We start from the raw sequence: 13032 nt of genomic DNA, 5'->3' as shown, positions 1-13032 counted from the left end.
TTTGGAGTATAGTTTGATAATCCCGTATTGTGATTCCTTGAATTTTGTTCTTTCTCAAGATTGCTGTGGCTATTCGGGATATTTGAACCTCTATATTTTCCATCAATAATAACAGTTAAAATTGAGGGTTTTCTACGTAACAGGCACTTTTCATATATATATATGGTGATATATATATATATATATATATATAAATTAGAGCAGCCACTGAGTGAAGTAGGTAATGGTGTTTTTATATACCATTTCAAGGATGAGAAAATTGAGTCACAGAGAGGTTAAGGATAGAATTTACAAAACTATTCCAGAACCCAGAGCCGAAATGAGAACCCAGGCAGTCTAACTTGGGAAAATGCTGTTAGTCATTTGCCTTATGCATTCTGCTTTCCATTTCCAAGAATTAAATGATATTCCTCTGTCCATGTACGTTGAACATGTTAACATTTTGCTTTACTTTATTTCTTTTCCACACATCTCTCTTTAATTTCATTTTAGAACCAGATAATGACATTTAAGTTTGATAATACGTGTTTTCTCCCTAAAAAGTAATTTTTAATGTTGGTCTAATGCAGCGATCATCTTTTCAATAGGCGTTTGGACTTGAACCTGTTTGACTATTACATTGTTCTTGACTTTGATTTGTGAGAAGCTGAACTATGTCTTCAAGTTGTTGTTTTCAATAATAATAAGGCGATACATTCTCTAAGTTGCTGTATCCGAGCATGTATGTTACATTTGCTTGTCAGCAAACACTTGGCTGATTATAGGTTTACTGGATTATAATTCTTCCTACTTTCAAGTTCTGAGCAGTATTTCATCTTCTCTGGCATCTCATGCTGCTGAACGTTATGACCCAAGAATGATTTTTTGTGTCTACATACGTGTAAGTTTATCTATACACATGCACACAGACACATACGGCCACTTTTTGTTGTTGTTATTGTTAATTCTCACCGGAGGATAGTTTTCCATTGATTTTTAGATAGCGTGGAAGGGAGGGAAGGAAAAAGAGAGAAACATTTATGTTAGAGAGACACATTGGTTGATTGTCCCCCCTGTGAAACCCCAGCAGGGGCTGGGGATTGAACCTGCAACCCAGGTACACGCCCTTGACTGGGAATTGAACCCATGACCCTTCAATCCGCCGGTGACGCTCTGGCTGACCCAAACCCACCGGGGCTGCCATCACTATTTAAAAATAACCTCAGTTGTAGGGCGTGACCCACATTCTGCTTACCAATGAGCAGTGCTATTGGTTTAGATGGCAAATCAAACACGCAGGACCAGGCTTTACCGAATTCACTCGTCTTGAGAAAGGGCCCAGGACAGGCAACAACCCAGCGAGCATGGAAGGGGCTCGGTCAAGGTCTCTCGACTCCCTGCACAGTTTCCTTTGTCCCTCCCCGGGCACCTGTGTAGTCTCGGGAGCGGACGCTCGGCCTGGGAACCCATCAGCTCGGGTTTCCACGGCGGGAAGGAAGGGTAGGGAAAGGAGTTGTCCCCAGTTGGTTCTTGTCTTTGCTGGGCATTCCCCCTGGGTGAACGGTTTTCTGGGCCACCTCAGTATGCTCACATCTGTCCTTCAGTTGTCTGCGAGCTGTGGTTCTCGGTCTCCGGTTCCCCTGAGCTCTCGTGCTGGGTCTACAGGGACAGGAAGCTGCCGTGCCCTGTCCTCTGCTTCCCGTGCCAGTGGAAGGCAGACACGGGTGGGCATGTTGCTTCCCGCTGTCTCCTCGAACTTCTCCTGGGAGGTGGGAATAGCCCCCCTTAAAGGGCAGATGAGGTTCACACAATTACTTCTAATCTCTAAGGCGTGGTGCAGAGGTAAGCTTCGTTGCTGTTCCGTATCATTGTCAAAAATAGTAACCACTTCTGTTTCCTTTTTTGCTCCAGACTCACCTGGATATTCTAGAAAGAAGTGTCAACCGCAAAAAGGTCTACTTCCGGCAGGAGGCTCTGTGCCAGACGCTAGGGGGGAATCTGTGCCCATTGGTGACCATCACGGCTATGCCCGAGTCGGCCAGCGCTGACCACCTGGAGCAGTTCCGTGAGTGAACAAGGGCCCTCTTCTTAGAAGGCTGGGTGGCGAGGCGTGTCTCGGAGTCTCAGAAGCATTGAGAGCAGAAGCTCCGTAAAGGGTTGGGGACTGATCCCATCTTTACAGAAATATCTCCAGCTCTTCTTGGCGTGACGCAAGGGATACATACCGATGTCCCCTTGTTGTTAGAGGGAGGACAAATAAACTGCAGACTGCCAGGGAGCTGGGATGGCTGGTGGGCACGGAGAGGAGTTTGCAGGTGGCGTCACCTCCTCTCCTAAGACAGTCAGGATGCTGGGTCACATTTTCCCACCTCTAATCCAAGGACTCGCTTCACGGCGCTGACTGGGACTCAGTCCGCCAGGTCTTGGAGAGGAAAGGAGTGGAGCTTTGGCGACCTGGCCAAGGAACCCCCTTGATAACCTGAATACCATTTGGATCTGAAAGGCTGACAGTGTGGAGGGGGCCCCAGCCAAGAACCCTAAGACCCAAGCAAAGCACACACAGACACAGGTGCACACACACACACACAGCATACAGTGTGACGTCCCTGTAACCAGCTAGCTCTTCAAGTTGGCTCCTGACATAGTTTGAAGCCTTAGGTAGGCACAGAAAACCAAACAGGAGTGTTTTGCAATACAGAGAAGTCTGGGAGATGAAAGACTTGGGAAAAAAATTCCAGTGAATTTATCCCTTGATACGGTCGTACCTGATGAAGTGCCAACTCTGCTCAGGTGACTCTTGGGTGGCTGGGAGGGGTGATTTCTCATGGCCCAGCAGCATCTGACAATGGATGCTTAACAACCTGCCTAATCAATAACTGATTATTCCACCTGAATCAATGAGGCCCCCACATGCTTCAAGGAATAATAATAAGGGATTTCCCAAAACTTCTCTTCTGTGTTGTGTGCATGTAAGAGCAATAGCAGGTACGGACTCCTCCTGCACCGAGCGGCACCTGGAAGTTAGCGACAGGCATACTGCAGTAGCCCCTCCTCTGAACGCTGTCTTGTTTAAGGAGAGTCAGTTTTGCGGGCACGGTCTCTACGTAGGAGCTGAGCCGAACCCCGATGTGTCGTATAACAGGGACCTCCGCCTGTGCATCTCTGGTGCTTGTTGAAGCTCTCACCAGAGAGAACGTTCTTGCTTTACGGAGAGGTGTTGAGGCATGGAAAAGCCCCCGAAATAATTCGGCATGCCAGGAAATGATTCGGTTCCGAAAAGAACGAAACAGAGGTCTCTCAGTACACCTTCCTGTGAATCTGAGGTACTGCTTTCCGCTTGCTCTGCAAGATGAGTTATCACAAGTGTGGACCCTTGCGACTCAGTCTTGTTGTCCTCGTGGATCTGAAATATGCTAATGCCTCAGCGGGGGCTCCCTCAGGAGGCGTCCTGGGCAGAGCAGAGAGGGCCGGTCCATGGTCAGGCGAATGCTGCTCACTTTCTTTAAAAGAATTTTTTTTTTTTTATTGATTTGAGAAAGAGGGGGGAGCGTGCCCACCTCTTCAAGGCTCAGCCGTTCCCGGAGCCGTGCGTGATTCTTGCCTTTTGCTGTCTTGGTCTTCGTATACGGCTCACGATCCCAGCTCACAGATGCAATGTGAGGGCTCCCTGAAGCGCAGCGACCAGCGAGGCCACAGGGGTAGTAAGTGGGTGCTCAGGAGGAGCCCAGGGCAGTTTCAGGATGTCCCCCCTCTCCTAGGCTCAGCCGTCACTGGGAAATGCCCCAGAAACGCATGGGATCCAGACACGTTGCTCATTGAACACGACGGCCGTTCGTTGACTTTCCCGTGTCTTTGTATTTCCCCCTAACCTCACCTTCTAAATGACAACGCAGCCCCGAGAAAGAGGGTCCCTTTTTATTTGGGGGAAGATACATCACTACGGGGGGTGCTACATTTTCCTCGGGAGTGGTATTGCTGTTTTTTTTTTTTCCTTTTTCCTTTTGGGGGGGTCTCTGTATCCTCAGACCCTGTAGCAATGTTGTCTGGGCTGTCCTCGAGGGCCGAGGGACAGAGGACCTGACTGGGGAACGTCTGAGGGAGAATGTCATTCTCTTATTAGAAACTCTCATTGTACAGTAATCCCGTGAGAGGGTGTGGGGGAGGGGCTCTCCTCCTTTTGCGATGGAAGACATGTCCTCCACCTGCAGAGATCATCACCTGAAAGAGGAGGGTGTGACCTTTCCCTGTCTGGAGGTGAGACGCCCCTCCCCTCCCCCCACCCCACTCTCCTGGGGACCACACACTGCTCCTCTCTCCAGGGGGCCTGAGCTGGGGGAAGCTAGAGGCTGCATTTACAGTTGTTAAAGAATACCTTGCTCCTTTCCTTTCTCTTAAAAATATTCTTACAAAAGCCATGTTCTGTTCAGCCTGCCATTATGCTAAAAGCTTTTCCTTGGAAGACAATAGCTGTTCTCAGAAAAAAGACTTCCGCGTCCCGAGGGGATAATGAGCCCCCCGCCTGCACCTGCCTGGGCTGGGGAGTTGTAACTGGTAAGTGGTTTTCAAGGAGAACAGAGTGGAAAAACTACACAGCGACAGAAACCCCCTTTTGGCTTCCTTGCAAATCCTTTTGCATCCTCCCTGGTCTTGGTCTCTTTCTGAGACACCTGATCAAGCAGGTGAACAGAACTTTTTATGTGAGATCCGGAATGAGAACAGCGCTCAGAGGAAGACAGACTCAAGATTGGACATTTCTGGTTGTCCCCCCCCCCTTTTCTCTCCAGAAACGTGGGGCCAAGTATTAGTAAGCGATCACTGCATTTTAGAGCCTTAACATCCGTAAAGACTATCAAGTCCAGGTTTCTCAGTTGTCGGTGAGTCACCCTGTCTGTCACTGGGCGGGTTCATGGCGGATGACTCTGGACCTGATGTCTCATCTCTTGGTTAAATCTTTTTTTCTGTAAAGCACGGCTCCTGGCAAATATTGTAATGGAAAAAAAACCAAACAAACAACAAATGCATCAAGACTTCTCTCGATGGAAATATTTAATGAAAGGAGTAATAGTTGCAGAAACTGAACCATGCCCCCTTTGTGTCTTGGGATTTCCATCTCTTCAGGCAAGAAGGGGTAGGAACTGCTGTAGGTATTAGGAATACAAAGATAAATGGGTAATCCTTGTCATTGACGCACCTACAGTCTACAGGGAGTGTGTGTGAGTGTGAAATCCACGTTAACAGGACATTATCCTACAGCACGTTACACAGAACGGGGGACAGACGGTCTGCGGGAACCCAGAAACCCGAGCATTTGCCCGTGTGGGAGAATCTCGGGGTGTCGACCCTTCTGGGTGAGTTGTCCAAATCCCGAGTGCTCGGTGGTCTGTAGTGTGAGCCTGCCTCACTCTCAAAGAAACCCCAGCCCCAAATCCAAAAGCTATTCGGAGAATAATTTGAATCTTTCTTGAGAAGACATAAAAGTCGGGGTGAGGGTGGTATTTAAGACTATAAAACACACCCCCAGCTGCCTTAGATTTGGTGTCTTTCATCTTTCTTACTGTTATCAGCCTTCACACACGTGAGGACCGTTCTCAATAATCCCGCCTTTTTCAGTGCAAACCCTCGAAAGTCTATGATGTTTCGATTGGTTGAATCTCCTTCCTGCTCCCCCTGTTGGCCCGGTCCCTCTAGTGAAAGAAAGACCAATAATCCTTCCTTCTCCAAGGCCGGTTGGAGCGAGTCGGAAAGATGTCGAACCTTGTAGTTGAGTAGCTCTTCTTATACCCTATCATGCATTTTGCTCTTACAGAGTTTTTACAGAATATCCTTTGGTCCTCATAGTTCCCTTGTGAGTTGAGGACGAAAACAAGGACCATTTTATAATGATGAAACTGAGATTCAGTGCCAGTGCATTTCATCTGCATTGTGTAAAGAAATGTTTTTAAAAAATTGATTTTACAGAGAGAGGGAGAGAGAGAAACATCGATGAGAGAGAGCATCAATGGGCCACCTCCCATATGCCCCCCACTGGGGTTTGGCTCACAACCTGGGCATGTGCCCTGACCAGGAATCGAACCGGCGACCTCTTGGTGCCTGGGTTGACGCTCAACCACTGAGCCACACTGGCCGGGCTCATCTGTATTTTGAAGTCAGACTGCTACAGGCAGATATGGGGAGGGTTTTTGTCAAGCAGAAGCACCCCCTTGGCAGATGCAGGAGGCCTGGCCCCCACCTGTGAAGGTCTCAGGTGCCAGGGGTACAGGGTGGAGGATGGCTGATGGGTCAGATGAGAAGGTGGGACAGGTACTTGGGGCTCAGTGGTCAAGGACCTTGTTTTCCATGTTAGGAAGTTTCTCCTAAAGGCAACGACGAACGAATAGGATGTTGTTCAAAGCAGAGGAAGGACAGGCTCAGGTCGGATTTGGAGGGAGGTTCTGTGGCAGGACTGTGACGGGAAGGCCGGGGTGAGGACAATCGGGGCCGCGGGGGGGCCCAGCACAGAGAAGTTCTGAAGTACTTAGACCCTAGGTTCAGACTCTCTGTGGCTCGAACCTTGACTCGGCCATGTATCCGTTTCATGACCTTGGAAAAGATTCCTGCACACCTGGAGCTTTGATTCCCCCACGGGGGCAATCAGGAGATTGGAAAGGGCTCATAAGAGTGCCTGGCACACTGTCCGTGAGAGTCCGAGAAGTAACAGCAGCCCTGGCCAGTGTGGCTTCGGAGTTAGAGCATCAGCCCGTGGACCGAAGAGTCTCAGGTTTGATTCCGGTCAAGGGCACGTACCTCTGTTGTTGGTTCGATCCTCAGCCCTGGTCGGGGTTGCGTAGGAGGCAACCAGTCGATGTGTCTCTCTCACATCGATGGTTCTCGCTTTCTCTCTCTCTGTCTCTCTCTTCCTCCCACTCTTATCTAAAAAGAAAGAAAGAACAATCAATGAAAAATATCCTCAGGTGAAGATTAAAAAAAGAGAGAGAGAGAGAGAATAGCAATTATTAGTCACCTGTATGGATGATGAGGTTCCCAGGAAGATAAGTCCATGGACAAGGGAGGGAAAGGTTCACACTTAGCAGACATGTCTCAGTTAGCCGAGAGAGGGCCGGGTGGAGTTGGGAGGAGGCGAGAGGGGCAAGGAGTTGAACCAGTCATACCCTGGGTGATGGGCACGCATTTCTATTCCACCAAAGGCGAATATGAGAGAATAAGACCGGTGTGGAGGAAAAATGAGAAATGCTCATTTTCAGAGGCCTGCAAATTATATAAGAACTCAGGCTAAACATAATTATAAAGCCAATATGCTATAAAATATAATCCATTTCAGAGGGAAATAAAACAAATTCTGCATTGCCTGAATAATTTTCTCAATTAGCAAGGATACTAAAAGTCGACTATGTGTGGTTACTGTAGCAGAAACATGTAATGTATTTCATCAGAATCAATTCTGGGATGTTTTATCCTATAAATATGTTCATGAGATATAATAATTTATATCTTTTAAGGTAATTAACTGTTTATGGAGTGTTTACGAATGATTAATTGCTCCACACAGCAGCTCTGGGAGGTAAAAAAGGAAAGAATCGCATTTATTATCTCCCTTCGTAGGGGTAAAATCGGAACCTTGAGAAAGTCTTATAATTAGGAAGAGATGGAGCTCAGAGTTATTCCAAAACTGTGTAAATCCTAACCTACCCATGACCCCAACCCCCACACTCCGTGCAATAGTGGGAGAACACTCTTTACCTTTAAGAGCCAATGTCCTATATGTAAAAATAATAGTTTGTACTGTAAGGAGCATGTTCTAGGTGTCTCCAACCTGTGAGTACATCAGGTCCTGCTCACCTGAAAGACCCTTGTGCCTTCAGTAGAATCTCTTTTACTCCTCTACAAGGCCGGCATGCTTTTCCCACTGAATCGGACCCGTGATGCTCAATACCCTCAACCTCCTCTCCGCTCCTTGAATATGGCAGCCTGACTCCTTCCCCTGGGCCTCTGCATGTTCTGCACATCTGAGCAGGGTGCTGTCCCTCCGTAGCTTGGCGTGGTTGATTGGTCCCCTTGGCTCAGATTGAGGAAGCCTCATCCAATGTCTCCCCACTCAGAACCTCTTGGTCACGCGCCTTGACTGTATCTTCTTTTTGAAAGAATGTATCCATCAGCGAGAGAAGGAACCATCGCTTTGTTGTTCCACGTATCGATACATTCATTGGGTGCTGCTTGTAAGTGCCCTGATCAGAGATCGAACCCACAACCTTGGCGTATTGGGATGGTGCTCTAAGCAGCAGAGCTGCCCAGTGAGGGCCTTCATTCTGTCTTCTTCGTGGCCCCCGTCACTGAGCCCCCATGAGACCACAGCCTGCATGCTGTATTTTTTCACCTTTGTATCTCTAGGAATCGACAATTTTTGCACAAAACAGGTGTACGCTAAATATTTACTGAACACCCAGAATGCAGGGCCTTTAACTGCTCTTGAAAAGTTACTTCTTTCCCAGGTGTTCCTAGGGGTACAGAAAGAGTAGCCCTAAATGTGCTCATACAGCAGCCGTTGGCTACAGTTACCACTTGTGGGTCAATCCATTCTTCCCTGGTACTTGGGCCTCTCTTGGTGTCTGTCTGCTGTCCTTGGAGCTGCTAAAAGGATGCTTACACGGTCCTTCTGGGTTCCCGAGCACTGCTGGATTCCATGCACAGGGGGGCTAGCGCACCCCTCAACACTGCTGGGCACCCAAGTCTCCCCAGGTTCCCGTGAAAATAGCTCCTTCTTCACAGGTGGGGCAGAGACCACATGGCAGCCCCTGCCTTGGTTCATCCAGATGTTTCTCTTGGTGTGGATCCTGGCACCTGAAATACAAAATCCGAACCCAAGCTACGCATTTGCCTTGTAGCTCCGACGGCCAGGTTGCCATACCTTCCAATGCTCCGAGGGGTAGGTCACCCCAACCTGCCAGGTCCCCAACAGTCCACCTCAGACTCCCAGGCGGGCTAGCCTTGCATTCAAACGTCGGTGAGGATTTGCCTGTAGTTCCGCCTTCTCGGGGAAGAGCTGAGATAAAAGCGATTTTGCTCATCCTTCCTGTGCACTGGGCGTGAAGACCTGTGGGGTCGCAGCTTTGTGGGAGAGTCTCCTATTGGACGCCCACGATGGGCGAATCCATACTCCACGTCCCGGTGTCTCCTGCAGCCTCATAGCAGCACCTCTGGGTCTCCTTGGTTGAAACCACAGGGACAAGTATGTCATGAGGCTTGCTTCCCTTCCAAGCTCTCCTTGGTTTCACTTCGTTTTCGGCACCCACAGAGTTCTTCTTTTCAGACCAGAGGAGCGATGCATTGAAAACGATTTTTCAAAGAATGCTCCATTTTCGCCTGTTGGCCGTTTCGTTGGGAGGATTGCTCCGAATATTCGTGTTTTATTCTGCTAGAAACGGATGTCCTGACCCTTGATCTTCCCACGTTACGTGCCCCCTTTTTTCCCCACTAGGAAGGCGAAGGAGAGTCTATTTTTTTTGTTTGTTTGTTTATCATAATGGAGAACAGGACCTTGAAAGGCTGCGAACCTACAACAGCGTACTTGCTATTCTGTGTTTACAATGAACACGAGTACTGCCGAAAGACCCCGCTCCCCTTTCTGATCCTTGGAATACTTTGTTTCCCCCGCCCTTGCAAAAAGTTAGAATGTTAATGGAGAGGTATTTTGGAATTTTCGAATGAAGACTCCAACTAAGGAAGGACTAGATTTTCTCCAGAGCATCTTGCGTGTTTCCTGTGACATCATGGATGTCTGCAGAAGAGTGGGTTTTAATTATTATTATTATTATTATTATTATTATTATTATTTTGCCTTGAAGAGGACAGATTCACTAGGAGGCACCTTTTCTGGCTCATATGAACACCAGAAACCCCCTCAAGATTGCTATTTAATGCAGCCCAATTCTGCTCTGTGAGGCTTGGAGTGTCTGCAGCTGCAGGAGGAACTCTTGCAGCCGATGAGGAGCCCCTAGCTCCTCATAGCGGAGCTGTTACATTGTAATTTGCAGAGCAGGTGCACTTAGTGTATTTGGGACGGTGAGCGATTCTCAGCATAGCCGATCGCTGTTCCCCAAGCTGGCGAAGCCAGGGTAGAGTGATGTAGTCGAACCGGGAGATAAATCCTAGCTGTTCTTCCGTAATGACAGTTCATGGACCTACTGGGACCTTTCATTCCACTCCGTGAGAGGTGAATGATGAGTGATTACGACAAGCGGGACACCCTCCCCCTCCAAAGCAAAACACGGTCGTGGCGCAAGCTTGGCTCACAAAGGCTGAGATAGCGTTCTCATACTCCCCTTCTTCCCGAAAGCAGGGATTGGGTTTATTGAGGAAAACTGACGTGAACAACAGGGCGTTTTCCGATCTGTCTGAGGCAGGTTCTACCCTCGTCCTCTCAGACTTAAGGAAGCCACTCGGACCAACAGGTTTTCTCAATAGGATCCTCCAGAGGCCAGAGCCGAGAGGTCACTGATTCAAGTCTCAGGAGAGATTCAAGGTCAAGGACTGAGTCACTGGGCATATTAACAACAGCCTGAGCCCTGGCCGGTTTGGCTCAGCAGTTAGACCGTCGGCCTGCGGTCTGGAGAGACCCGGGTTCGGTTCCCGCTAAGGGCACGTACCTCGGTTGCAGTTTGTCCCCGGCCCTGGTTGGTCGTGCGGGTGGCAGCCACTCGATGTGTCCCTTTCACGTCGATGCTTCTCTCTCTCTCTCTCTCTCCCTCCCACTCTGTCTGAACAAAAAATGGAAAAATGTCCTCGAGTGAGGATTAAAAACAAAAAACAAACAAAAAAACAACAGCCTGAAATGCCATAATGAACAACTATGTCCATAGCCACCTTGATAACGATCGAGTGACGGAGCCCCCCTCGAGTTGGGGTGCGGCGTGGCCTTTCCCCAGATCAGACAGGCACATCGGAGCCGGCATGCCTCAGCAGAGAAAGAACAGGGGGTGCCCGCGAGCTGTGCGCCCCATCTCCGAAGTGGGTTTTCTGTAGCTAATGGGGTGTCGAGTTCCAGTGGCAGCCGTGGATTTGACACCCCAGAACTTTGTAGGTAAGGCGCTCCCCAGCACACAGCCACGCACATCCAGGTTGGAAGCGGGTCGTCAGGGAACTGAGGGCAGAGCCCTAATTAGGACGACCAGCAGGGCTCCTGGGACCCAGGTCGCCTGGACAGGGCTGTCACCATGCTCCTCCGGCAGGATCATTCGCTGGAACAGTGAGCAAAAACCATTTTGTTCAATGTTCACCATGAACAGCTCCCATCATTAGTGCCGTGACGGGGGGAAGGAGGACCTGCGTGTCCAAACACAAGGGTTTATGCATCGGTTGTGATGAATGGGTCTGCAAACTTTCAGCTGCTGGGTAAGACATCTCTCGTTTTCCGTAGATGGAAGCTTAGCTCGAGGCTTTGGAAACATTTTATGTTGGGGAAGAAGCGCATTCGAGTCACAATTCATGCAATATTTTGCAAGGCTTTTTCCTTTCTGAGGCTCAGTTTTTTGGTCTTTACAATGGCGGGTTGTAAGCGATTCTCTTCTGTTTCTGTATATAATGTAGCCCCGTTCATTAAGATTCTGAACTCTGGAAAAAGGAAACCACAGACAATCCCCACGTACCAAATGGCAGCTGGAGTAACATTATGCAGATTGCATTGACTCTTAGGATCGGAAGCAAGTGTAGCCAGATTGTCTGGTTGTTTTCTATGTTGTTATGAAAAGCCAGGATCCTTATCATCTTAATTTCTTTTCAATCGATAACAACTCCTAAGTCACAGGGAAGAGAGGCGGAATAGAAACCTTCCTCCTCCGCAGGAAGCTGGGGTGTAATGATTGGTGGGCAACTTCCATAGTTTAATTAAGCGCTCTGATTAAATCAATGTGTATCCAACAGTTTAGTGTGGCAATCAGCTTAATCTCATTAGCTGTTGCTCAGGCCCCGATAATTGATTAATAATACATTATTGTTTATGAACTATCGACTTCGAGTTGGTATAATTGTGCCCACTCTGTCCGCAGACACCTGCTGCTACATGTTAATTATGAAATGCTCAAACGCTGTTCTCGGAATAACTTTGGAGAGAGCGTTGATGAGGTTGTTTTAATGAAGGATGATTCTCTCGAGTTCAGGGCTGGTCAGAATGAGCTAGGCTTTCTCAACCCTGTGTGGTTGAATAAAGGGGGTAGGAATGAAAAGGCAGAGCTGAAAGTATCCTGTTGAGCGTCAGTGATGTGGGTGAGGTCAGCCTCATAAGCTGGTGGATTCGTTAGTGAGTGAGACCGCGGCTTAACCAGCAGGGAGAGGCCTCACTCCAAAGAGACGGGGGTGCCCATTGTCACATGTCTGGAGGGAGGGATAGGTCCTCAGAGAGGAAAACCGAATGGCCAAGTGAAAGGTGACCCTTAAACCTTGGGAGGAAATGTGTCAATCACTAATTGACACGGGTCAATTCTTTCAGCTGATACCATACCGAGAAGTTATTCCAAGAAAAGACACCTATCATGTGGCACTAACGGAACCAGGATCTATAAACATCATCCCTACCTTTCTGGAGTATAGTTCGTTTGTCTTTGAGGTTTGGGTATGCCCAGGGTATTGGGGGATTCTAGTGGAAAGATAGGACTAGAGAGAGGAAGGGAGGGAGCTATTCAGGTCGGTGTCCTTTAGACAGAGGGGCCTTGGGCTGAAGAAGAGGTGTTATCACCCCCCCCCAAACCAGGCTAGTTTTCTACATATTAATTCTCTCATCTCGTTCCATTTGGTGGCTCTTTGCTGGTTGGTAAAATCTCATATCGAGGCCTCAGCCTGGTCTCAGCCGTACCAGAGGAGTCAAGAAAGGAGCAGCGGATGAGTCCGCACTTGAGGTCCCGCTGGAGAGGAGGGGACCGTGTTCATTGGCCAGTCTGCTTATGGCAGCACAATGAACTCGTGTTGCACGTTGAAAGGGGGGTGGAATTTGGGAGGCAAGACCCGATTGAAGACACAGTGTGAGACCTCACCATCTCCACTAAGATTGTGTGGAGACTTTCTGAG

The 13032-nt window shown here is 48.6% G+C and overlaps 1 protein-coding gene across 1 annotated transcript in view; it reads left to right on the top strand.

Annotated features, from left to right (window-relative positions):
- The window catches only part of AGBL1 (ATP/GTP binding protein like 1), a 474694-nt gene that overhangs the window by 104773 nt on the left and 356889 nt on the right, over nucleotides 1-13032 (top strand). Inside the window, exon 16 of the mRNA XM_036278149.1 lies at nucleotides 1891-2044. Coding sequence (XP_036134042.1) covers nucleotides 1891-2044 — 154 coding nt within the window. The remainder of the gene's footprint in view (nucleotides 1-1890; nucleotides 2045-13032) is intronic.

The sequence above is a fragment of the Molossus molossus genome, unplaced genomic scaffold (assembly GCF_014108415.1).
Source record: "Molossus molossus isolate mMolMol1 unplaced genomic scaffold, mMolMol1.p scaffold_m16_p_24, whole genome shotgun sequence".
Lineage (NCBI taxonomy): Eukaryota > Metazoa > Chordata > Mammalia > Chiroptera > Molossidae > Molossus > Molossus molossus.
This window is presented reverse-complemented; position numbering and strand designations above follow the sequence as displayed.